Source organism: Chelonoidis abingdonii, chromosome 1 (assembly GCF_003597395.2).
Source record: "Chelonoidis abingdonii isolate Lonesome George chromosome 1, CheloAbing_2.0, whole genome shotgun sequence".
Classification (NCBI taxonomy): domain Eukaryota; kingdom Metazoa; phylum Chordata; order Testudines; family Testudinidae; genus Chelonoidis; species Chelonoidis abingdonii.
The window spans coordinates 144235522-144261099 of NC_133769.1; the positions used below are offsets into that span (position 1 = coordinate 144235522).

General features: G+C 49.6%; 1 protein-coding gene across 1 annotated transcript in view; it reads left to right on the plus strand.

The window, feature by feature from the left end:
• The first annotated feature begins 2807 nt into the window (after positions 1 to 2807).
• The window catches only part of LOC116823809 (alpha-2-macroglobulin-like), a 65214-nt gene continuing 42443 nt past the window's right edge, over positions 2808 to 25578 (plus strand). The window contains 16 exon segments of the mRNA XM_032778665.2: positions 2808 to 2922; positions 8441 to 8624; positions 9667 to 9823; positions 10119 to 10171; positions 14662 to 14682; positions 15843 to 16011; positions 17697 to 17781; positions 19085 to 19208; positions 20608 to 20722; positions 20903 to 21012; positions 21489 to 21650; positions 21999 to 22226; positions 22609 to 22672; positions 23652 to 23794; positions 24370 to 24519; positions 24988 to 25158. Of these exon segments, the coding sequence (XP_032634556.2) occupies positions 2834 to 2922; positions 8441 to 8624; positions 9667 to 9823; positions 10119 to 10171; positions 14662 to 14682; positions 15843 to 16011; positions 17697 to 17781; positions 19085 to 19208; positions 20608 to 20722; positions 20903 to 21012; positions 21489 to 21650; positions 21999 to 22226; positions 22609 to 22672; positions 23652 to 23794; positions 24370 to 24519; positions 24988 to 25158 (2025 nt within the window). The 5' untranslated portion in view covers positions 2808 to 2833.

Sequence of the window (25578 nt, forward strand, 5' to 3'; positions counted from 1 at the left end):
AATTAGTAATTATCAGCAAATCAAAAAATTACTTATTTTCCCAGGTATATTGGGGATCTAAATAGGATCCATCCTTCCCCTTACTAAGGCTTCCCCCATATTTCACAGCAACATTTGGTGGCTATGTCATGGCAAGATTTTGATGTGCTTTGTAAACTGTTTTGATGCAATCAAGGCCTTTTTGTCGGAAAAGAGGACAAAACTATCCTAAACTGGATGATGACAAATGTCTGTGTAAGTTCATGTTTCTAACTGATATCACCACTTACCTAAACGAACTCAACCTCTGTCTCCAGGGTGCAGGGCAAATGGTTCTGGATCTTTATGAAGCCTGGAAGGCATTTGTTGTAAAAGTAGCAGTTTTTTCACAGGATATTTGAACTTAGACTTTCTGCTACGTCCAGCACATAAAAGAGCTATCGACACATTGCATTGTCAGTGTCAATGAGACTGGAATGTACATGCAAGAACTGGAATCAGAATTTTCTGACAGATTTCAAGATTTCCAGCGATTTGGCCCAATGTTTTATTTTCTAATTAAACCTGAAAAGTTCAGTGAAAGCAACTTGGATTTGTCTGTATTTCAGTGAAAGGGTGTTAAAGATTTCAAATTGCAGATCATTCAATTAAAAAACTCAGAAATGTGGGCATCAAAGTTTGGAGATCTACAAAGTGCACTTGAAGCTACCTAGAGAGATCATGGGGCCACTATTCTGACCTGCTGGATGTCCTTGCCAGTGAAATTTAACCGTTTGAAGAAAATTGCATTTGCAGTGCTTCAGTATTTGGATCCACAAACCTGTGGAAACAGATATTTTCACACATGAAATCTGTCCTCTGTCCCTCTCGGAGCTGGTTAACAACTGATCACTTAGAAGCCTGTTTGCAGCTTAAAGTATCCAAATACATGCCAGACATTGGAAAACTCAGCAAGAAAAAGCAAGAGCAAGGATCACACTAAACTGATAAGATCTGCATTTTAATTTAATTTTAAATGAAGCTTCTTAAATATTTAAAAAACCTTATTTACTTTACATACAACAATAGTTATATATTATAGACTTACAGAAAGAGACCTTCTAAAAATGTTAAAATGTATTACTGGCGCACGGAACCTTAAATTAGAGTGAATAAATGAAGACTTGGCACACCACTTCTGAAAGGTTGACGACCTCTGGACTAGAGGCAGGAAAAGGGAGACATTTGTACAGGGGCCTCAAGCTCAGGGGTCCCCAAAACTTCTGTAATATCTGAATAAATAAAGTAAATGGGAGGAGGTGGGGTCCCTGCAAACATGAAGTCCCAGCAGGAGCGGCGCCAGGGTTTTCGGAGCCCTAGGTGGGGGTCCTTCCGCGCTCCCAGTTGGCTGCAGCAATTCTGTGGCGGGGGGTCCTTCCATGCTCCCGGTCTTCGGGGCACTTCGGCAGCAGGTCCCGGAGCAAGTGAAGGACCCGCCGCAGAATTGCCGCCAACGACACAGAGCGTGGAAGGACCCTCCACCGCCGAATTACCGCCGAGGGCGGCCGCCCTCCCAAATCCTGGTGCCCTAGGCAACCGCCTAGGTCACCTAAATGGAAGCGCCAGCCCTGTGTCTCAGGGCCCCAATTTCTCTCAACGGATCTGCCTGCACGTGTGCCGGGGGCTATTATTGGAAGTAACTGGCTAAGATGCTGGTGGAATATGCTATGTGGTATTGCCAACGTTTGAGATTTGTTTGTGAGTGACGAGACTTCAGAGGAGGCTGGAGCTCGCTTCACACTGACACAGGGCACCCACCTGGGGCCAGGGTTCTGGAGACTCTCCCCTCCCATCGCCATTCTCACAGGAGGCGAGTGGGAAGAGGGGAGCAAATAGACAAGTCATTTCAGATGGCTCTTCTGCTCCTCCCCAGTCCCTTCTCCTCCCTTCCACATCTGGTCTGGGAAGGGGCAGGGGGAGGGGAGAAGAGTCCTGGTACTGCCCCTCCAGCCTGGGAGAGGGGGTGGGGACCCCACAGCAAGACCCTCCCCCTCAGACCTTGGAGAAAGGGGGGTGAAGAGCCTCAATAACGACCAACATGAGGCTGGAGGGGGCTGAGTGGGGAACTGATGGGACTGGGGACTGATGGGACTGAGGAACAGGATTAATGCCTGGGCATGGGACAGGCAGATGTAGGGGTAAGAGCTCCTGCAGCAAGGCCCCAGATCCCCTCTTGTAGAGTGGGTCAGACTGATCGTCTCTCACACACACACACTGGGGTGGGACCCGGGGAGTTCAAATGACCAAAACCAAAATGTCTTTTTTATATAAAATTTTAAGATTTTGTAGGAGTTAATCTGATGATGTTGAGGGTCTGACTCATGCTTTTTGATCTCTTGTGGTTGGCAGTACTGGGGATGGAGACAGGAAAGGTTTCTCTGGAAACACTGGGCAGGATTTGGGAATTTGTTCCAATCCCCACAGAAAGCTGGACTGGCCCTGTAATGAGCTAAAGAGCTTCTCCAACCACTGCAGAGAGCTGCTGGAGTGATACAAACAGGGGTTTGGGGTGAATGGCTCAGACACAGGAGAGTGTCTCACATGAACACCTCCAATAAATATCTTCCCTCCCAGTTTGGCAGAGTCTGGCCAGGGACAGTCTCTGTGCCATGAGTCAGAGCTGTTGGCTCTGCATCTTCCTCATGTACCTCTCCCCATTTCCCAAATGGCCCTGGTCGCCTGCCCTTGGCTCGCCCCTCCCAGGGGCTGTTTGCAGAGAGCGGTATAAAGGGGTGGACCTAGCAGACAGCCAGGGTGCAGAGAGCCAGCAGACAAGGCTGTGTGTCTGCCTCACTCACCACCCTCGCTCTGTACCATGGGGAAGAACAGGCTGCCCGGTGGCCCCAGCATCTTTCTCCTGCTCCTCTTCCTCCTCCCTGGAGACACCTCACCCACCACTGAACCGTAAGCTGCACATGCAGGGGCTTGTGCTGCCTTCTCTTTTCTTTCCTTCATCCCCCTCACAGCTCTGCCAATGCCCCTCAGTCCGAGCTAGCCAACCCCTGCTATTCCAGTCCTGAGCTCCCCACACAGCTCTGCCAATGCCCCTCAGTCCTGCCCTGCAACCCCCTGTTATTCCAGTTTCCTTGCCTGTAGGGGAGAGCTCAGAAAAGTGTTTCTCTTTTCTCCTCTTCTTTAAAGCCAGTTTGCTTCCCTTGGCAACCACAGACAGTGCTTGTTCCCAAAGACAGTCTGTGACCTAGATTCCTGGCTGTCAGCACAGACCCTGGCAGTGCCCCACTCTGCTGGAATATCCACCTGGGGCACTGCAAACTAGCAATTTGGCTGCAACCTCGCTTCCACTGAAGGGCCTGAAGAGGGCACATGGCCAAACTCAGCCAGGAGCTGGGCAGACTCAGGGTATCCCTTTGGCAGAGTCGACTGGCAGAGAGTTCCTGTGGATGGAGCCCAGCATAGATGAGAGCGTTTTCCCTCCAGTGGGCACTCCCCCTGTCCTGGGTGCAGCACTCCTCCTCATTGGTGTACATGAGCCAGTGCAATTTACAATGCCCTGATTCAGCAGGCAATGGATCTAGGGTTGATAACCTTCTATTCGCACAAAACCGAATACCCTTGCCTTGCCTTGCCTCCTGCTCCTCCTCCAAGGCCCCGCCCATGTCCCATCCCCCACTCACTCCACCCCCCCTTCCTCTCTTATTCACTCTTCCCACCCTCACTCACTCGCTCATTTTTACCAGGCTGACTCGGGGCTGGGGTGCAGGAGACGGTGATGCAGAGATGAAATTAAGCCGGTCCGGTCTGGTCTGGCATACTGGCATGAGCCAGTACACCGTGTCAGACTGGACCATCTTCTCCAGTGGCAATTTAAAGCGCCCGGGGCTTCAGCCGCTGTGGGGAGCCCCGGGCCCTTTAAATCTCTGCCCGAGCCATTTCCTGCTGGGGTAGTGGCAGCAGAGCTCCCATAGTGATTTAAAGGGCCTGGAGCTCCCCGGTGGCCAGAACCCAGGGCCCTTTAAATCACCCCTGAATCCTGGGGCTCCCAGCCACCTCTGCAGCTGGTAGCTCCGGAGCCCCAGGGCCTTTGAATCTTGAAAGGCCCTGCCTCTTCCGGTTGAGGCCACACCTTGGCTCAGGACTCTGGAGTACTGGTAAATCCCTTAAATTACTTTCCCCCCAATGGCTCCAGCTGGGGGTGCAGGCTTTGGGGTGGGACCAGAAATGAAAGGGGTTCAGGGTGCGTGAAGGGACTCCGGGTCTGGGTATGGGGTTGGGGTGCGGGAGGTGAGGGCTTTGGCTGGGGGTGAGGGCTCTGATGTGGGGTGAGGGATGAGAGATTTGAGGTGCAGGAAGGGGCTCCAGGCTGGGGCTGAGGGGTTCAGAGTGGGGTTCAGGAGGGGGCTCTGGGCTGGGGTTGAGGAATGGGAGGGTAAAGCTCTGGGTGGGGCTGGGCATGAGGGGTTTGGGGTGCAGGAAGGTGCTCCAGGCTGGGATTGAGGGGTTCAGAGGGCAGGAGGAGGTTCAATGCTGGGGCTGGGGCAGGGGGGTGGCGTCTGGGTGGGGTCAGGGGTGCAGGCCCCAGGCAGCGCTTATCTCAAGTAGTTCCTGGAAGCAGCAGAATGTCCTTTCTCTGGCTCCTACGCAGAGGCACGGCCAGATGGCTCTGAGTGCTGCCCCATCTGCAGGCACCACCCCTGCAGTTCCCATTGGCCACAGTTCCTGGCCAATGGGAGCTCCAGGGGTGGTACTTTGGGCAAGGACTGCGTGCGGAGCCCCCTGGCTACCCCTACGCGTAGTGGGAGCAGGAGTGGAGCATGCTGGCTGCTTCCTGGCAGCCGTGTGGAGTGGAGGTTAGCAGGGAACCTGCCAGCCCCACTGTGTGGAACCACCAACCAGACCATCAACGGCCCGGTCAGCAGTGCTGACCGGAGCCACCAGGATGCCTTTTTGACTGGGTATTCCAGACAAAAACTGGACACCTGGTCACTCTAGATGGATCTAATCCCATAACTCCAATGTCAGATCTCTTAATCCAATTAACTCCATATTGTTTTGAATTGCCATCCTGCCAGAAAGTCTGACATTTCAGAAATTGGTTTCATTGCAAATTGGAACACACAGTCCAAATATTTCATGGAATGGAAATCCCAGAAAAATTTTAGTCAGAAAATCTAAACACTACCTTTTGATAATGTCAAAACATTGTACTGTAATAGAAAATGTTGCTTATCATAATAGATTAATATCCTATAACATTCATATTATAATATAAAAGTCAAAATAAAACATTTTTACATTATTTGAGAAAGTCAAAACAATTCATTTAGACATTTTTCCACTTAAAATATTGTCAAAATTGACACGCTCCTGCAAAAAGTCTCCATTGTGATGAAACTGCATTTTCCGACAGAAAATGGTTCCATCCGAATTCTCTCAATTTAAAGGGCTCAGGGTTTGTACAGGGGGGTGCTGGCAGCCAATATTAGACCCCTCACATTGTGCTTTTGCCCCAACCAACTTCTGCAGCCTCTGCCATCACCTCCAGGCTGCTTGCTCTGATACACTCTGAGCATGTAGTTTCATCTGGTCAGACTTGTCTGCATCCTGCACCTTTAAATGGAGAGAAGACCCCTCTGTTCTGCAGAAGCAACTGTCATTTTGTGTTCAGTTGCATCTTACAGGTGAGGCCCTGCTCTTCTGTCTCCATCTGTCTTACCAAGACCTGCCTTTTGTCCTGTCTCGTTCTCTCGGTCTAAACTAAAGTTTGTTCTCGCTGAAAGGGCAGAGGAAGAACAGAACATGAGGTACTGTCACCAAGGCTGTTCTGCTCTGTGAGGCATTTATGCACATTTTAATAAAATAATTTGCATATTTGTGAATACTTTGTATATAAGCATAAATTTAAGTTCGTGGTTGACAAACCCTGCCCCAGGCAGAGGGCAGGAGGGCTGGCCAAGGAGCTCAACAACACATGGCAGCTATGGAAGGTCTGTGCTTAAAGATCTCTGGGGGCAGAGCTGCTGCGGCTGGAACTCTTGGGATGCATTGGGCTGCACAGATTGAGGGGGACTCAAGGTTTGTACAGGGGGGTGCTGGGGGCCAATATCAGACCCCTCACATTGTGCTTTTGCCCCAACCAACTTCTGCAGTCTCTACCATCACCTCCAGGCTGCTTGCTCTGATCCAGCATGGAGAGAGAAGGCACCTGGCTGCCTGCTCAGCAAATGCCACAGCTGCCTCTAACAGCCATAATATGCAGCTGCCGGAAACTGCCGGCTGCCTTCTTGCAGTTCAGCCCTTGGTCTCTATTTGATGTAGGCTCTCATACTGTGTTAATCACTATAGTACCAGCGAGCCTGCCACTAGAGTGTTAAGCAACACGACTGTCCCGTGTTGTTCCTTCTGTCATCCTCACCCCAGAGAGAGAAGCAAGTGTCGTGCAGTGTCTGGCAGAGGGGGTGTCAAATGCTACCAGAGCAGAACAGTGCGTTTCAGGCTCCCTTCGCACTCACTCTGCACCAGGTGCCAGGCGGGGGAGAATCAGCCTCCAGCCTTTATTGGCTGAGATTGAAGGTAGGGAGAAAATCACTCAGGGCTTGATCCAAAGCCCAGTGAGGTGAATGGAAAGAGTCCTATTGACTTCCATGGGGTTTGGCTCAGGCCTAACAAAGGGCGAAGTGGAATTTAATCAGAGCCAGGTTAAGGCTGCTCCTACCTAACTCTGTCACTTTGAAATCTTGGCTAAGCAAGATGAGCAGCCCCCCTGGCAGAAAGCTGGGTGTCCCAGGGAGCTTCACACTGCTGCATGTCCAGCCTCCCAGCAGTGATGCTCTGCCAGTGTCTCTGCTCCGAGTCAGCAGGTTGCAGCCACAGCCAGTGAGATCTTCTGTAGTAGGGTTGCCGGGCCTCCGCTTTTTGGCCAGAACGCCTGCTTGAAAAGGGACCCTGGTGGCTCTGGTCAGCACTGCTGACTGGACTGTTAAAAGTCTGGTTGGCCACCTGCAGCAAGGCAGGCAGGGTGCCTGCTTGGCTCTGCAAAGGTCCCAGAAAGCTTCCGGCATCTCCTTCTGGCTCCTAGGCTTAGGGACGGCCAGGGGAGCTTCACGCACTGCTTCTATCCCTCCCCGGGAACCACGGCCAATGGGAACTGTGGAGGCGGTGCCTGCACACAGGGAAAGCGCAGAGACTGCAAAGCTGCCTGGCCACACCTCTGCCTAGGAGCCGGACATGCTGGCAGGTTACTGGGAGCCTCCTGAGATAAGCGCCACCAGGACTCTGCATCCCAAATTCCCTCCCACATCCCAACCCCCTGCCCCAGCCCTGAGCCCTCTCCTGCACCCCTAAACCCTCATCGCCAGCCCTATCCCAAAGCCTTCACCCCCAGCAGGAGCCCTCACCCCCTACCGGACCCCACTCCCCTGCCCTAGCCTGGTGATAATGAGCAAAGGTGGGGGAAAGCAAGTGATTGGGGGGGGGGGATGGAGTGAGCAGGGGCAGGGCCTCAGAGAAGGGGTGTGGAAGGGGCAGAGCCTCGGAGAAAGAGCAGGGTAGGGGGCATGGCAAGAGTGTTAGCTTTTCTGCCAAATAGAAAGTTGGCAACCCTATTCTGTAGCCCAAATCACTCTGTTGTCATTGCTGGTGAGGCGTGAGCCAAGCTGAGTAAATTCCTCATTAACATTTGAACCTGTAAGCGAGCACTTTTCATCCAAAGTTCTCCAGGCACATGAAGAGGAAGTGGGGGTGTAAGCAGCATCTTCAGGATCCCCATATCAGAAATGGGGAAACTGAGGCACAGAGCTGTGAAGCCCAGTAGCACACGACATGTCACTGACACACCCAGGAATAGGAATGAGGTCTCTGGCCAAAGCCCTGTACACTAGGCCACACTGCCCCTTTAGCACAATGGCCATTCCCTACATTCAGATGTCAGGGCACTCGCAGCCACCCCTACATTTGTATCTCTCCATTACTAAGGGCAGCAGGTGACACACCTAGATCCACAGGCAGCTAGAGAGGAGGTTGGATTAAAACCCTGATCCACACTCCTGTGTAACTGCCTGCCAGTCTCCATGGAGGTAGAACAAACATTTCATCTGAGCTCCCTCCCCCCGTTCAGATAATACAGCCAGGGGCTGTGGGATACACAGATTTCAATTAACAGCCTGAAACTTTTCAAGCCATCCCCACTCCCTGCTGGGAGCCTGAACAAACAGCCCTTGGACAGCAATCGCTGTTAGCACAGAACTAGCTCCTTCGCTCCGGGTGGTTTCCTAGGTTCCTGGCTGACCAAGCAGACCGGCTGGTGTGTTACAAAAGCAAAATAAAATTCACCATCCTGTATGTACAAATTACAGTGCGGATGGATGGTCAGGGATTTGGCTGTTGCACTAGCCCATGCCCTTTCATCAGTACCTTCTCTGTTCCCCATCCCTGCCTCTCTGACCTGTGTCCTTCCCCTTCCCAGGCAGTACATGGTGCTAGTGCCCTTTCTGATCCACACCAACGTTCCTGAAAAGGTCTGCATCCAGCTGACCCACCTGAACGAGTCTGTGACACTGAGCGCCACGCTGGAATACGCAGGGGAGAACAGGAGCCTAATAGCAGATGTGGTGTCGGAGAAGGACGTGTTCAAGTGCATCCCGTTCACGGTGAGTCTCTGACCCCCACAGGGTTTATTACCTGAGTCTGTAAGATAGTGACAGCCTGGGACCAACTCCTGCAAGGCCTGATACTATCAGAAATCACAAACAGAGACAGGCTTAGCTAGGAGACACTCAAGTAAAACCAGGGTCCCTGGCTGACAGTGCTGTGGGTGACTCATTAAGAGTGATCTTAAGTGGGTACTGAGCTCAGTGACCAGCATGATGCTGGGAGAGGCTGTGCTACAGGCTGTGGTGTGGCTCTCTTTGTTGTGTGGTTTTCTTTCTGAGTCAGTGCTAACCTTAAGGCTGAGGACTAGTCTCCCATTTCTCAGGGGATTCCACAAGCCTCTGAGTGAGACCAAAAAGAAAACCATAGAAGGAGGAGATTAGAGAACTTTCTCTAGACCATCAACATCAATGAGCTCATCTTGTGCCTCTCCTGGGGGTCAGTTTAGGATTTCTCCCTACAGCTCTCAAGGCCGGCTGGGGGGACAGCAGAAGAAAATGGACCCAGCACAGAAGTAATTAAACTTACTTCCCATTTTCATCCATTACTGGGATCCACAGCTGGGGGGATACGATCACAGTCCATCAATGCTTTTGAGAAAGGAGCATAACAAGGGAAGGGAAATGACCCCCGTCTTGGCAACAGGCAACACAAGGGGTGATGGACAGAAGGAAAAGCTGAGACTAAGACATTGGGGGACGTTCTTAAGATACAAGCTACTGGGTGGAGGAATCAGAGTCTCCTGGTAGGGAGGGCATGGCCGGGGATGGCCAGCAGAGTCTCCTCTGGAGGAGGTGGTAGATGCCTCATCACTGCAAAGATTCTGGCAGCGTAGAGGAGACATTAGTGGGGATGGAGGAGAAGAGTCCTGCAAAACCATGGTGAGGTGAGACTGGCAGAGCCCCAGACCCCGCAATCCCTGGTATTCTGGTAGGTATGTGGTGACCTTTTTGTTTTGGTTCCATGTACAACTCCAGCCTCCAAAGGCTCAGTGCAGAGGGGAGAGTCTCTAAGGCAAGTGCCTCTTTTGCTGTTTTCCAGGTTCCAAAGTCCAGCAGCTCATCATCAGCGTTTCTCACGGTGCTGGTGAAGGGGCTGACGCTGGAGTTCAGGAGCCGGAAATCAGTGCTGGTCAAGAACTCAGAAAGCCTGGTCTTTGTCCAGACGGACAAACCCATCTACAAACCGGGACAAACAGGTACAGGGAATCGGGTGGGGAATTATTTACAGAGCAGGAAATCCTCCCTGCCTCCCCAGAGACCCCACAACTTGTCACCAAGTTAGTATAGCTGACAGTAACCCTGCCTTCCCACCTCCTCCCCGCTAGTCACAAAGCTGAGGGAGTGTGGTGTATGCATCCAAACCTGTCATGGATCATTGCATCAGGGCCAGCCATGCACACAGCAGCTGCCTCAATGACCGATGGTCCCTGGGTGAGTGGCTGCAGGTGTAACAATGAAAATCTCTTCCTCTCTCAATCATGCCCTCTGCAGTTCTGTTTCGGATCGTCTCTCTGGACGAAGACTTCCGTCCTCTGAATGAGAAGGTAGGTCTGATCGCTGACCAGTTTCCATGGCTGACTTGGTGAGCACTGATGATGACCCTTTAAAGTCCTTGGTGATTCCCCGGCAACTTATTTCTATTAACATCCGTCTAAAGCTGTAAAAGCAACTCTGTAAATCAAATGATCCCATCTGACTCCCCACATCTTCTACATGGGGATCAGTTTCTGCCATCATTTACACTCCATTCTATTTCATTGACAGAGTGTACATAGGACACAATATGTCCCTTTATAGCACAATATGAATTATTATACTATATTACAATATTATAGATCTGGCTAGTGTATAAATGCACCAGTGCCTTCTACTGGTTGGAATCTGAAATGCACAATTGTGTATCATATGTTTACTACTCTGTTGCAGAGGTCAGAGTGGTCACAGAAATTGTGAATTTCAGTAAAATCCATGAAATCTTGCACATGGCTGTAAAAACTCATTTGTTTAGCCCCCAAAACAAGTGGTCTTGAGATCTGGCACATGGGAATGCAGTCCCACTCTGGCTTGGCCCATCTGACCCTCCTTCTCCATCTGTAGGGGGATGGACAGGCCAAACCTGAGTGGCACTGTGACCTCATGCACCAGGTCCCAATGCCCAAAATGGGGAGTAAGGCTCGGTGCTGCAGGACAGGAACTGCCGCTGCAGAGTGAGCACAGCACCCCAGGGTGCCCCCCTCAGAGCCCCGGCCTCCCCTTTCAGCATCCTCAATATACTCTTGTGCATGTTGATGTAGTGCAAACTACATTATTTGGTGACCTTGCCATAACTTACCGTTTCCCCCCCTACACACACCACTGCTGTGAAATTTACTAAAAACTTCTGTGCCAAAATCGTAGCTAACATAGATTCTTCTTTGGATTCCATGGTTGAGGCCAGGGCAGATGGGTCTGAGTTCTGTGCCTTCTGCTGTTGCCATGAGTTTCAAAAGGCCATGGTGTATGGTAATGGTAGAGTGACAGTCATGACATCAGAGATGTTCACAAATTTGCTATAATGTGGAACCCCACAATGTTTTTCCAGAGTCACTGTTCAGACACTAAATCCCTCTGAAGTGGCTTTAAGGACAGCTACAAAATAGCCAATAATCCTGGCTTCCAAATGGGATCATCTCCACCAGCAGCCCAGCTACAGAGGAGACTATGGGATTGCCTCCTGTCTGCTTCCTGCCTCTGCCATTAGATCTGATCAATAGGCTGGCATGTGAGGAAATACCCCAAGAGGAGGCAGGGTTAAAGAAATGTTTAGATGGAATGATCTTTGCTCTGAGATTCTGGGCCACATTCCTATCTCATTGTACCACGCTCAATCCGGAACATCTCCATTGACTTCATGGGCACTGGAGTTGATGTGAGATCCTAAGCTGATGAGTCCATTAGTAATGCCTTAGACTAGCACCCGTTACTGGGCGCAAAATTTGTCCAGTGGGGCTAAGCTGATTCTGAGATTGTCTTGGCAGAGATCTTGGGGAGGATGTTCATATTTCCCCTGGAGCAGGGAATGGAAATTGTCCTGTTAGGATCATGTTGCCAGAAGTAAGTTAATTGGAAAAAGTCCAGAGGAGAGCAAAAAATGAGAAGAAGTTTCAAAAACCTGATCTGAAAGGAAAAGTTGAAAGAACTGGGCCTGTTTAGTCTAGAGAAGAGAAGGCTGAGGAGGGACCTGACAATAATAATCAGATATGTAAAACATTGTTATAAAGGAGACTGATTGGTTGTTCTCCATGTCCAAGAAGTAATTGATTTAGTTGGCAACAGGGGAGATTTAGGTTATAACGTAGGAAAACCTTTCTAATTCTAAGGATAGTTATGCACTGGAACAGGTTTCCAAGGGAGATTGTGGAATCCCCATCATTGGAGGTTTGTAAGAACAGGTTGGACAAACAACTGTCAGGGATGGTCTAGGTTACCTTGGTCCTGCCTCAGCACAGGGAATGGACTAGATGATCTCTGGAGGTCCCTTCCTGCCTTATATTTCTGTGATTCTATAATTCTGTCCTACATGATAAATTGCTCACATTTGGTGGAGCTAAGAACCTCCCTCCGTCTTCTGTTACATCTTAAAAATCATAAACCTCTGTTTGTAGCATCCTTACGGGCCCTCTGCATATAGGAAACAGGACTTTGGGGCAGAGGGAATGAGCAGCAGGGCAGATGAATCTCCAGAGGCTAAAGCACTTTAGTGTAACAGGAAGATTCTGATCACTTCATCTGATTACAAGGAAACGTAAAACACTACAAGAGAAGTTAGTGCTTTGAATAGAACTGCAAAGAATAACTATCAAAGAAGAAACCATTGCTTTCAACATGCAGAGTAAGACTGGAATAACTGGCTTCTCCACTGCTTAATTTGTAGTGAAAGAAGTGTTGGGGCTCAAGCAATTTTTTTTACTTTCATAAGTGATGCGGCAAGCCCAGAGGTGCTGGGGCTATTTACTGCCAAGCCCAGAAGTGCCGGGGCTCAGCCCTGGCACAGATTAAGCACGGGGCTTCTCCATTTGATAAGACTGAAAATCAGAGACTTCAGTGGTGGCTTTAGGAACATCCTAAGTTCCTGATTGCCCAGTGCTGTGCACCTTGCGATATCATTAACACCAGAGCAAAGTGAGCATAAAAAATTGCCAAATGAGGCTGGTTCTGTGTGCCCCACTTTGCACTGGTGTGAATGACAGCACCGGGGTGGGATAGCAGTGAGTGAGGCCCTGAGGAGATCACTTCTGTCTTGTGGGAAGTCATGTGACTAGGCCTCAAGACCCCTGTACCTGGCTCTGTCCCACCTTTCTGCACATCTTACACTGTTTGCAGGAGCCGGGATTCCTGAGGAGACATCCCAGCAGCAGGCCCCACCTGATGCTGCAGAGCAGGACACAGAGAATTGAGTTGCCACCTGAAAGCCCTAGAAACCAACAACTTTCCAAATGGCTACACTCTCAGTGACTTAGAAACCCAAGTCCCATTTTCAGAAGTGACTTGGGCACCTTGGGCCATATTGCCTAAGGGATTTAGATGCCTAAAGTTGCAGGTAGGTGCCTAGTGGGATTTTAAAAAGCACATAGGCAGGTTAGGAGACTAACTCCCATTGTCTGCAGTGGGGAACTAGATACCTCAGCACTTGGAAACTCCACTCGGTGCCTGTCTGCATTGTTGGGCACCTAAACACCTTTACAAATCTTCCCCCAAGTGTCAGTGGCTCTTTGGCTCCTAAGCCACAGAACTGCAAAGGTACATAGGTGCCTGACTCCCATTGAAATCAGTGGGAGTTAGATACCCAAGTCCCTTTGTGGATGTGACCTAAAGTACCTAAATCACTTTGGAAAAAGGCTCCTGTGATAAATGAAGAGTGGGGGAGCTTCCTTTTATGGACACCCAGCCAATCAGTTAGCTACAAAATCCCTGTTAGTAGCTGTTCTCTACTTGCTTTACCTGTAAAGGGTTAAAAAAAAACACCAGTAAAAGGAAGAGAGTGGACATCTGGCCAAAAGGGCCAATGGAAAGGCTAGAACTTTTTAAAATTGGGAAAAAACTTTCCCTTTGCCTGTATGTTGTTCTCTGGAGAGAGGAGACACAGAGCAGCAATGCTGTAAAAGCTTTAAACCAGGTATGAAAAATCATCAAATCATATCTCGAAACTACTTATCTGAAACCCCAGATATGTAGGTACATAAGGGAATGTCTAGGAAGATGCAAGTATTATTTCTTTATGGCTTATGTTCTAATCCCAGGGGCTTTTGTTTTGCTTGTAACCTTTAAGTTGGACCTTAAGAAAACCATTCTTGATGCTTAATTATTAATTTGCTCTTTTTTAAATCTAGCAACAGCGTATGTTCCAGATGTATTTTCTTTCTTTTCGTTTTTAAATAAAATTTACCTTTTTTAAGAACAGGATTGGGTTTTTGTATCCTAAGAGGTTTGTGCATATATTATTTAATTAGCTGATTTCCTTTGTTTTCTTTTTCAGCTTTTCCCCAGCAGGGGGGTGAAAGAGCTTGAGAGTACTTTACAGGGAGGAACTCCCAAGTGTGCCTTCCTGGGTTCAAAGGGTACTTTTGCACTTAGGCAGTGGCAGCATCTACCCATCCAAGGTCAGAGAGAAGTTATAACCTTGGTAGTTTAATAGAAGCCTGGAGTGGCCAGTATTATTTTTCAGAATCCTTGCGGGCCCCCACCTTCTGCATTCAAAGTGCCAGAGTGGGGCATCAGCCTTGACAGCTCCTAAGTCACTTGGGTGGTTTTGAAATTTTTACCTTGAATCCTCTAAATGCAAAACAAAGTGTTTAATTTCACAACTGTGTTAAACTGACCAGTTCAGGCTCTAAAACATTAGAAGGCCCCACTGGAGTTTCTCATTGAGTAACAGAGAGCAAGAGGCAGGGGGAAATGCAGAGGAGAGACGCAGAAGTCCCCTGAACAGGATAAATGAGCCCAGTGCATGTCTGACCTGTATTTCTAACTCTGCTTCTCCCCGTTTTCCCCACAGTTTCCATTGGTCTTCATCAAGGTAAGTGGCCCATTGATTTTCACTCTCACAACTGCTAGCAGAAAGCTAGGGCTGCTTTGGGAATGGGCATACTCCTGTGCTCCACAGCAGAGGGAGGGTGTAGTGTGGTGTTCATTGTGAATGGGTAGTGTAGTCACTAGGGGGCTCAGAGCAAGGAAGTTAGGGTGAGCCTGTGTGAACAGGAAATAGAGTCCTGCATGCACCCCACTCACCCTCGGGGCTGTGTCTCTGGCGTCTCAGCATTGGATCACCCTAGAGATTTCAGTTCTCAGCTGCAGGGCAACATTGGAACATGACCTGGAAAGGGGGGAAATGGGCCTGTGGCCTTTTCTGCTTCTTTAGGTTGTTTAAAGGAGCCTGAAAAGGGTCTTTTGTGATGGTGAGCCCTGGTCCGCACACAGATTTCATTCCAGTTCAACTGTGTCAGTCAGGGGTCGGATTTTAGATCAAAGTAGTTATACAGATGCAGCCACTAGTGTGGGCACGTTTATACCAGCATAGAGGCGCCTTATACTGGCACAGCTCATTCCCCTTCCCGTACAGGCATAAGCTATACTGGTCAAAGATATACTGGCTGCCTGAAGAGGAGTAGCAGCCCAAACAACATATTTAAGACCAGATGAGCATTTCCATAGCCCATTGCCTTCCACATACCTGCATGGGGAGGGTTTTCTCAGCCCCAGAGGTAACCTGAGTATTTCAATTCTCAGCCAGAGCAGTTTCCAGTTCTCAAACTGCAAATATAACATTCAAGCTCCCAGGCACAGAGAAACTCATCGTATCTGCCGTCTGTGCATTGGTTTTTTAGTCTGGCTCTCTCTCGTTATCCTTGCCCACTCCATGCGGATGTGGGCATATTGATCAGGTGGGCAGACAATGGAATAGATTCAGTGCTGGTATCTGGCCGTTTAATCACATGCTGATTGCACAGGACTTGACTGGTTAATCCTTACAGACTACTGGGAAAGTACAGAGCTGGCCGCCAGGTGCCCTAACCTCATCTATAGGAGAGGGAGATGATCGCATATATCCTGTATCTCTGCTGAACGTTGGACTGTAACTGCCCTGCTCTCCAGCCTCATGCTGTGTAGACACCCTGCCTGTAAATGAAAGGTTAAGAGTCATCCTGTCTTATGACCTTGTGCTCTCCTCACCTCTAGGACCCGCAGAAGAACCGCGTGTACCAGTGGCGAGAGGTGGAGTTAAACGTGGGTATCACCCAGCTCTCCTTCCCCCTCACCTCCGAGCCCATCCAAGGCACCTACAATGTGGTGGTGCAGAAGGAGTCGGGGACCAAACTCGAACACCCCTTTACTGTGGAGGAATATGGTAAGGAAGGGTCCCACTTGTGCTGGGGCTGGGGGTGTTGGAAGCAGAAGCAACCATCTGGGATTCATCCTTTCCAGGCACAAAAATCCAGTTCAGGATTGTCTGGGGTGTAGCTGAGTGAAGAGTGGTCTGAGGAATGGGCCAGGAAAACACTGGATGCTTTTAAGGGATCAGGATCCGAGCCCCCATCCAGTGGTGTGTAGCTTTCTCCTCAGCACTTGAACTGTCAGGGTCACTGTTCACTGTAAGCCTGGGAGTATCTGGGTGTGAATACAAAGGCCTATCCCTTGGGCCTGCTGGATTTGGGCTGTGATTCCAGCCTCAGTACAATGCAGCTTAATTTTTGTGTAGGGTCTTTCCTACCAGTTGTGTGCAGTATATGGTACGGATGCAGAACAAACTACGTGAATGCTGCATTTCAGTGGCACAGTTTGCTCCCCCTGTGCTCTGCCAATGAAACTGGCTTAACTCACCTCTTCTTTCTCCCCTTCTCCCACTCTGGTCTTCACTCCTTTGTCCTTGTGGCCCCTGGCACCCAGAACATCTTCAAACATTCAAAATAAATAAATAAAGACACTTTGGCTGGAGACCAAGCCTGGAAAACATCAGCCCCAAAGGACAAACGTTCAGAAGGTTCATGAGGAAAGGAAAATGAGGCCAGTAGGAGTGGTAGATTCTCAAATAACTTTAATTATAGTGGTTGCCACTAATCACCCAAGGAGAGAGAAATTACAGCTCTGTCTAGTCTAGGGAAATGTACCACTCCAGCCCCCATCCTGACCACTTGTGAACCATCCCACAGAAGTGCTCCAGCCACTTACAAGCATTCCAAAAGCTTGCTCTCAGCAAGGCTAAGAACCAGCTCATTCTGAATGGGTTAGAAACAGTGGCTCCACTAGTCCTCTCGCTGCTGTCCGACAGGGCACTCTGAAGCTTCCCAGAATCTTCTGCTTCTCTTTCCACCCCGCCAGTGTCTCTCTCCCATTATTCAGTTACTTCAGAACTTCTGAGAAAATTCACTTTGGGGCTGAAACTTGACATTCTAGTGCTCAGCCAGGAGGCGAATGCAGTCTGTGAGCTCAGCCAGCAGGAAACAATATTTGCTTTTACTGTGTTATGAAACAGCTTTTATCCAACTCTTTTCATGCAAGGATAAGTTTAAAATGGCTGAACTTTCTTGGCCAGATTCACTGGTGCAGTCTGTCTGCTTTGTACCACTCCAGGGATGCAAAGTAACCAGGCTTATGGCTGCTTTGCTTCACTGGAGCAGCACAGGAGCTAGAGCACACAGTGAATGTGGCCCTTTACATCTGGTGAGTGATGATGGTGCACTGGGGAGTCGGGCCCTAACTAGGTATCACTTGCGTAGCATAGCATACAGCCTCTAAAGCAACGATGGCCCGGAGGTCAGGGTTGGGCAAAGGGAGCACAGGTGAGAGGAGCAGGGGTTACGGTGTCTTCCTCTTCAGTTCCACAGTCCCTGGCCAGATCCTCAGCTGGTGTAAGCTGGCACAGCTGCACTGACGGGCATGGAGCTGTGGTGATTTATAGCAAGCTGAGGATCTGGCACCATGCATAGGGGATGGGAGGGGGAGAGGCTGTGTCTGTCACTCAATGGGGAAGTGACAATGATGTACACGTGTTCCCACCACTCTGCTCAACTATGGCCCATCTCTCCCACTCAGTGCTGCCCAAGTACGAGGTGTTGGTGAAGCTGCCCAAGAAAATCACCATCCAGGACGAGGAGCTGAAAGTGGCTGTCTGTAGTCTGTGAGTTGCGGGGTTTGAGTCATCGTTCTTTGTGCTCGTCCACCATTGCCTTCCCGCTGCTACTCCAGAAACCAGAGCTGGAGAAGGCCCCTGGGGTCACTTTCTCTCCATCCCCAGGGGCCCTGGGCAGGATTGTTCCTACTGTCTAGTCTGAACCCAGCCCAAGCTTTAAACATCCCAAGAAATGGGGCTCCTCCCCCTGCCCCAGGAAACAATGTCTCAGCCCCACACAGCTCCCTCTCAGAATGTTTTTCTCCATTATTCAACCCAAATTTCCCCTTTCTTAACATCATTCCATCCTTACTAATCAGACCCCCAAGTGCCTCCTTAAATAATCCCGGCCCCCCTTCGTGATGCCTCCTTCAGACACTTGTAGGCAGAAATTAAGTCCCTTCTTAGACATGTCATAACCAGACTCTCCAGATTTAACTCTTCCTTCCCTCCGCATAAATCCCTCCCTCCAGCTCCCTGCTCATATTTCTTGCTCTTCTCTGAACTCCCTCCAATTTGTCAATGGCCTTTGGGTAAGAGATGCCTGGAGCTGAAAACAGTGCTCCAGAGGTGTCGTGTAGCAGTGACGGGAGATGATAATCCCTCTCTATACAGCTTTAGTGCCAGGGCGGCTCTAGGTATTTTGCCGCCCCAAGCACGGCAGGCAGGCTGTCTTTAGGAAGTTGCCTGCGTGAGGACCCCGATCCTGCGGATTCGGCGGCCTGCCTGCAGGAGGTCCGCTGAAGCCACAGGACCAGCGGACCCTCAGTAGGCATGCCGCCAAAGGCAACCTGCCTGCCGCCCTTGCGGTGAACGGCAAAGCACCCCCCGCAGCTTGCCGCCCCAGGCATGCGCTTGGCGTGCTGGTGCCTGGAGCTGCCCCTGGTTAGTGCGACCCCACCTGGAAGACAGTGTTCAGCTCCGGACCCCACAGCTCTGAGGAGACTGCACCTGGAATATTGTCTACAGGTCTGGGCTTGTCTGTACCAGAAAGGTTTGGCCAAATGGGAGGGAGCTGGGAGAAGAGAAACTCAACTGATTAAGGAGCAGAAGAGCTGGAATATCAGGCAACATTTCCTAATGGGGCAGGCCTGCTGGGTAATGGAATAATCTCCCCTGGGAAATGCCTAGAGCCCTGTCACTTGAGTCACTGAAAAACAGGACTAGACCAAGCTCCGGAGAATAGACATTAGGAAACCAGCAACAGAGTCCTCAGGGGCAATGGTATAAAGGGCCCCAAAAGGCCTTTTCTGTCTGACTCTGTCTCCCTGTCTAAGCACCTTGTGTCTCTTTAACACCTCTCTGGTTACAGATACACCTATGGGACCCCTGTCCCCGGCCTGATCAATGTCCGTGTGTGCCGGAGATTCTCCCAGTCCAGGTCACGCTGCTATGGAAGAGAGGCCGAGGCTGTGTGTGAGGAATTCACTAGACAGGTGAGCCCAAGGCCCATCCCATAGGCAGGAGGTGACGTCTTGAGGGGAGTGTTGGGATTTTGTGGTTCCCAATGAGAAAGATGCTGGGCAGAATCAAGAGATTTTGATTCGATGCGATTCAATTAGATGCGATTCAAGAAGGCTTTATTCAATGTGCACAAAGGGAGAGCCCCAGGTACCAAAAATCAGGCAGACTCCCTCCAGCCAGGAGGCCCTCTCCTTGTTATTTTATAGCACATGGCACTTATATAACAAGTTACATAACACAAACCTTTAACCAATCAGATTTGACCTTCCCATAAATGGATTTGTTTATCACATGCTCATAGTTCTCTATTCCATATGCTGAGCTCCCCCCTCCCTGGCCTTCTCTGGAATGCTCCTAGGGTGATGAGCCACAGAATGCTTCCCTATGCATAAGCACCCTGCAAACCACATTTTATCCAAAATGAACACAAGCATACCCTTCAAGGGTGATCTGTGTCTGTCAAAGGGGATTGTTAGACCTCAGCTGGGATTCTGTGTTTTGGGTTGGGCTCTATCTCACAGGAGGGAGGTATTGGTTAGAAGGAGGTGAGGCCAGGGCTGGGGGATATAAATTATGAAGAAAATCCGTTCGGGTGAAATCCTGGCCCCATTGAAATCAATGGCAAAACTCCCATTTACATCAGTCAGATCAGATTCACCCCCAAATGTGCATTTCTTCCCTAGCTGGGAAAGAGAAGACCTTAAGTGGTTTTTGTATCAGTGAACGGGATTGAGATGGGGAGAGGAGTTTAGCAGAGCAGAGGAGAAAGCAAGAGGGAACTGTAGGATCTGGAAGAAAGAGAAAACTCAGGAGGAAGAAGAAAGAGAGACAGGGCAAGGAGGTAGACAGAATGGGGTAGAGCAATAAAGAGAGAGAGGGAGAATATGAAGGAGAAGAAAGTAAGAGAGAAAATAGAGGTAGGTTAGACAGAGATAGTTGTAGGAGAAGAAAGAGAGAGAAGGAAAGAGAGAAGGAGGAAGAGAGAGAATGTGCATGGAGAAAGAGATAGGATTCCAAGGATGGATAAAAGACACAATTGGATTGATCACACTGACGGGAAGTTGCAGATATAGGGGATCTGATCTGAACAGTCAGGAAACCAGGTGTGTAACCTGAAGAACCGGTGATGAAATGCATCACAGAGGGCAACATATTGGATACGTCACTGGGGACCAGAGATGCCTTGACTGGTTTGGTGAAGAAGAAGGGAAGAGAGGGAGTCAGGTTGGGTCAAGCCAATAAGAGGATGGGATTAAGGCAAATCAAGCAGCAGGCAAATGTCTCAGGTGCTGGGGTATCTGTTCCTGTTCCACACAGGCTTGAATTGTACAGGGATTTCCATGGTAATTTCCTCTTTGGTCTCTGGCTCAGGCAGACGTTCGAGGCTGTATCTCCAATGTGGTGAAGACTAAAATATTCCAGCTCAAGCGAAAGGGTTATGAGATGAAAACTGAGGTGCAAGGCAAGATCACGGAAGAGGGTACAGGTATGCATCATGCTGCCCTGATGGAGCTGTGGGGCTGCACTGCAATAGCAGTGGGTGTTGCAAACCAGCACTGAAGGGCACTGGCAGAGCTGGACAATGTGGGGGGCAGGATTGGAACAGGTGGAGGTGCTGAAGGTCAGTGCATTAGTTCAAGCCCCTCTTTGCCATGTTTTCTTGCAGGGGTGGAGTTAACTGGGACAGGCTCCAGTGAGATCACAGACACAATGAGCAAAATCAGCTTCGAGCAGGTGGACTTTCATTACATACCAGGGATCCCTTTCTCTGGGCAGGTAGGGAACCTCTGAGAGCCCAGGAAATTACCTGACATGCGTGTGCTTGTTTGTGGAGAATGAGAACTTGCAAATGGAAAAGGGAAAACGTGGGAGGATCATAAACCCTGGGAACAGGAGCCATCTCCCTCTGCCTCTACACATGCTGCGGTATCCTTGCCTTTGGTGAGAATTGCAGCACCTTCCTCTGACCCCCTGGTGCTGTCAGAGACAGGATACAGAGGAGAAGGTCCATTGGTGTGAGCTGGCACAGTCCTTCTCATGTTCCCAATCACACACTCTGTGAGGACGTGCCACCTCCTCAGGTGATTCAGACTCACCCAGCACGTTCATACACACCTGGCCCTTGGTTGGCTCGGTAAGAAACACCCTCTGGAGCTGTATCAGGGGAGTAATGTGGACAAAGGGCCATTGGCACTGTGGGGACTGCTTTCCCTGCCTCGTATAAGCAACAGAGATTGGATTTGTTCCTTTAGGTGAAGCTGGTGGACGGGACCCATGCTCCAATTGCCAATGAAACAATCCGGATTTCCATAAGGGGAAACAAATATGAAGCCAACTACACAACGAATGAAGAGGGCCGAGTGTGGTTTTCCATAGACACTGTCAACTTCACGGACACCTCCATTCAAACCACTGTGAGTGGCTGAATCCAGGGAGCTAGGGGATCTGAGGTGTCACTGACTGAGCTCCGGGGAGATGTCCGTGGGTTTATTTATCTCTCTGCCCATTGGAAGATAAAACAAAAAGTTTGCTGGCTGTGAATTTCAGTCTTCTCCTCTCTGTCTTGCTCTCTCTCTGTCTACACCTTGCTCTCTGTGTCTTGCACACACTCTGTCGCTCTCCCTCTGGTTCTCCATCAATGCACTGTACACTGAAAAATCTGCCAGAACATGTTTTTAGAATTACCCACTTTTTCCTTCTGAAATGCTAGTAAACTTGTTATTCACTTTTTGATCTGATGTAAAAACGTTTTTCTTTCTCAGGCAAACCATAAATCTGAACTGAACTGTTACGACACACACTGGGTCACCCCTGTGTATGATAATGCCGCTCACACAGCAACACGCTTTTACTCCCCGAGTAAGAGCTTTCTCAAAATCGAGCCTGTGTCTCACACTTTAAGCTGTGGCTCCAATGAGATGATCCACGTACACTACATCCTGAAGCCAGAGGCCGTGGTGGAGCAGAAGGAAATCGTCTTTTACTATGTGGTAGGCCCAGACCTAGTGACCTCTACCTCCGTACACATGACACAGCACTGGAGGTCAGACACCTATATATGTCCCAGGCCACCAAACTCCCCATAGGGCAGGTTCACTTGACCTTGACAATTACATGTAAAAACCAGTGAAGGAAATGCAGAACCGGACAGCCAATGGAAGGTTTCTGCAGGGAAAGAGAATTTCTGACTTGGTCGAGGTCCCAGTAAACTCCAGTCTGGGTCTGGGACTCTGTTTGGCTCTGTGGGATTTTCTGCTCCTTCCCCACAGAAAGGCATTGGTATAGACACTCTCCACCACCAGCATTCCCCCGTGAGCATCCCCCACCTCCCACCAAGACCCCGGTAACAGGAGGGTTTCTTCTTCCTGGCAGGTGATGGCCAAGGGAGGCATCGTGAGGGCAGGCACTGAGGTGCATCCCGTGGGGGATGGAGAACGTGAGTAGAGTTGTGTGAATAACTGATTTCCCGGTTAACTGGCCGAACCAGAAACCTCAAAAAATAATTGTTTGGGGGCGACTGAACCATTTCACTTTTGAGCTGCTTTAATCTTTTTTAAATAGAATTGAAGAGAAATTGTAAATGAGGAGTTGTTTTGAATTAAAAAACAGAACCTTTCATTTAGGAAATGTCAAGACAAAACCTTCTGCTTTGCTACTGATTTTTTTTCTGACAAAAACCATTTGGTGAATTTCACACAAATCTGTGAAATGTTTTGGTTGATCCGAGTCTACATTTTTCAACAACAAAAAATCACCTGAAAAATTTCAGCTCATTCTCATTGTGAGCACTCCCCACCCCTTTCTCTATCTGTCCTGGGAGGCTGAGTGCTGTGTCTGAAGGAAGTGCCGAGAACAGCACCCTTCTCTCCTATTCACTTTCTCTCTTTCCTTCTTGTCTCACTAGCCGTGGTCTCTCTCTCCCTTTGATACACACACAGTTCCCCTGACCGATTTCATTTCATTAATGGCAGTCTCAAGGGATTCCCAGTTTGACTGATTCAGGCTGGCTGGGCAAACTCCACCTTGAGGAGAAGGAGTGTGGAATCCCACCCCCTCTGCAGCCCTGTGCACACAACCCTCCGCACAGAGCCACTGTACAACATGCACTTCTTTCCTTGCCTTCATTATTGCATGGGCAGGGGCATCCTGCACTGACGGAGGACAGTGCTAGACTCTAGCTGATATGGATTTAAGGGACATGCTGAGATCCACCAAACCCATCTCACCTGAATATCCCACACCGGGTGTCTGCAGTAAGAGTCAAAGGCCTCAACTATGTGCCAAAACTCTTACCCTTGGATAGCGAATTTTTCAGGGTGGATGATATTGCAGCCATAATGAGGAAGCCTAGGGAAATGTGTGGCCCTGAAGCTGATTCTCTACAGCTTAGCCTCGCCCCCCTCTCTGTTTGCCAGTTATCCAGGTATTTAAGCTCAGGCTCCCCATGGGGCCTGATATTGCCCCCCTGGCCCGGGTACTCGTATACACCACTTTACCCAGTGGAGAAGTTATCGCCAGTTCCTAAGATTTCAAGATTGAAAACTGCTTTGCCAATAAAGTGAGCATCCTGTTTCTATAACTCGCATTCACTCATGGACAATGGCCCATCTGTGGAACCTGGAACGGCAAATTTCAAGGAAGACTCAGGAAATGTTCAGTGGCTCCATGAGCTCATGGGGCACTGACCATGGTTCAGCAATTGAATATGAGAGATGAATGCACATCAGGAGTAATTTGCATAGGCAGAATTATGGACGGTGGAAGCAGAACAGACGTATGGGGGCGCTGCTGGCCATGTTTGAATTGCATTGGCCAGGACTGAGGGGCAATGGCAGAGCTGTGTGGGGAGCCCAGCACTGGAATAGCAGGGGGCTGCAGGGCACGACAGAGGTGCATTGGCAGGGCTGCTGGGGGAGCCCAGCACTGGGATGGCAGGGGGCTGCAGGGCAGGACTGAGGTGCATTGGCAGAGCTGTGTGAGGAGCCCAGCACTGGATGGCAGGGGGCTGCAGGGCAAGACTGAGGGGCATTGGCAGAGCTGAATGAGGCGGTTCCAGGACTGAGTTGTGCTGCAGGGCAGTGTGTGAAGGTATCTGGAGAAGTAGCTCCTCTAAGTCCTTTCCTGGGGTTGCAGGTCTACTTGAATTTCTCACTGGCTGAGGGCCTCCCCGCCTCCGACACTCACCTCTGGGTTGGAGCATCCCCGGGCTCCCTGTGCGCCGTCCGTGCTGTGGACAAGAGTGTCCTCCTCATGAAGCCTGAAGCTGAGCTCTCGCCCAGCTCTGTAAGTGCCAGCCTGGCCCAGTGATCAACAGACACAAGAGCTGGTCTTGTCTGGAAAGTGCCGAGAATCACTCGTGCGAGCTGGTGCAGAGCAGTGTGTCTGTTACTGTAGGGTCCCTCATCAGCACAGGGACTGCGCCCATTGCTTGATCTATGTAGTGCCCTCATGAAAACTATTGCTGCACCCAGTGGTTTATAGTTCTGGGGCCACTTGTGAGGACACAACCACATATAATGATTTATTACTGAAAGGCCATTGGTGAGCACTGGTCACACATACTCGATTATTATGAAAAAGTCAGGGCTGAGCCCTGGAGTCAGTCTGTTACTGTAGGGTTTGTTATTGTAGGGTAACTGGGATTGCATGTATGGGTGTGTTAGTTTAAAGTTGTGATCACTAAGGTGGCACATGCTGGTTTATTAATATTGGGCCTGTGGTCACTGACATCGAGACGTGTCATACCCACAGGTGTATGATTTGCTCCCAGTGAAGGAGATCAGGGGTTATAATTACTGGGAGCACCATTTGGAGGAAGAAGACGATAACCCTTGTGTGAAACTCGACAACATCATTTTAAATGGATTCATCTACGGACCCATTTCTCCTGATGGTGAAGGGGACACCTACAACATTCTCAAGGTGAGCGCCACATCTCCCTTTAGTGTGTGAAATCACTGTTAGTTCAGAAGATTTCCTCACTGGATGCTGTCTGAGCTGGATGCTTTTTCACCAGAACATTCAAAGTAATAACTAAAGCAGGCCAGAAACCCCAGATGGGAACACTGTAGGTTTGGGAACTGAATGCCTCTTTCCCCATCATTAATTTAAACATGACAAGGAGACGTCCTAACAGCTGGGGCAAAGAAATAGAGTCCAGAAATGAGCAACTCAGCCTCTGCAGCCATTTTGTCAAAGAGATCTGTCCCACATGCTCTCTATCCTGTCTATGTAGGTCTCTGTGAAGTGCCAGTCTCCATTTTATCGACACCCACACGCACACACATGCACACATGTGCGGAGTGTTGCTCTGAGCCAGCACCCAGGTTAATTACCCAGCCC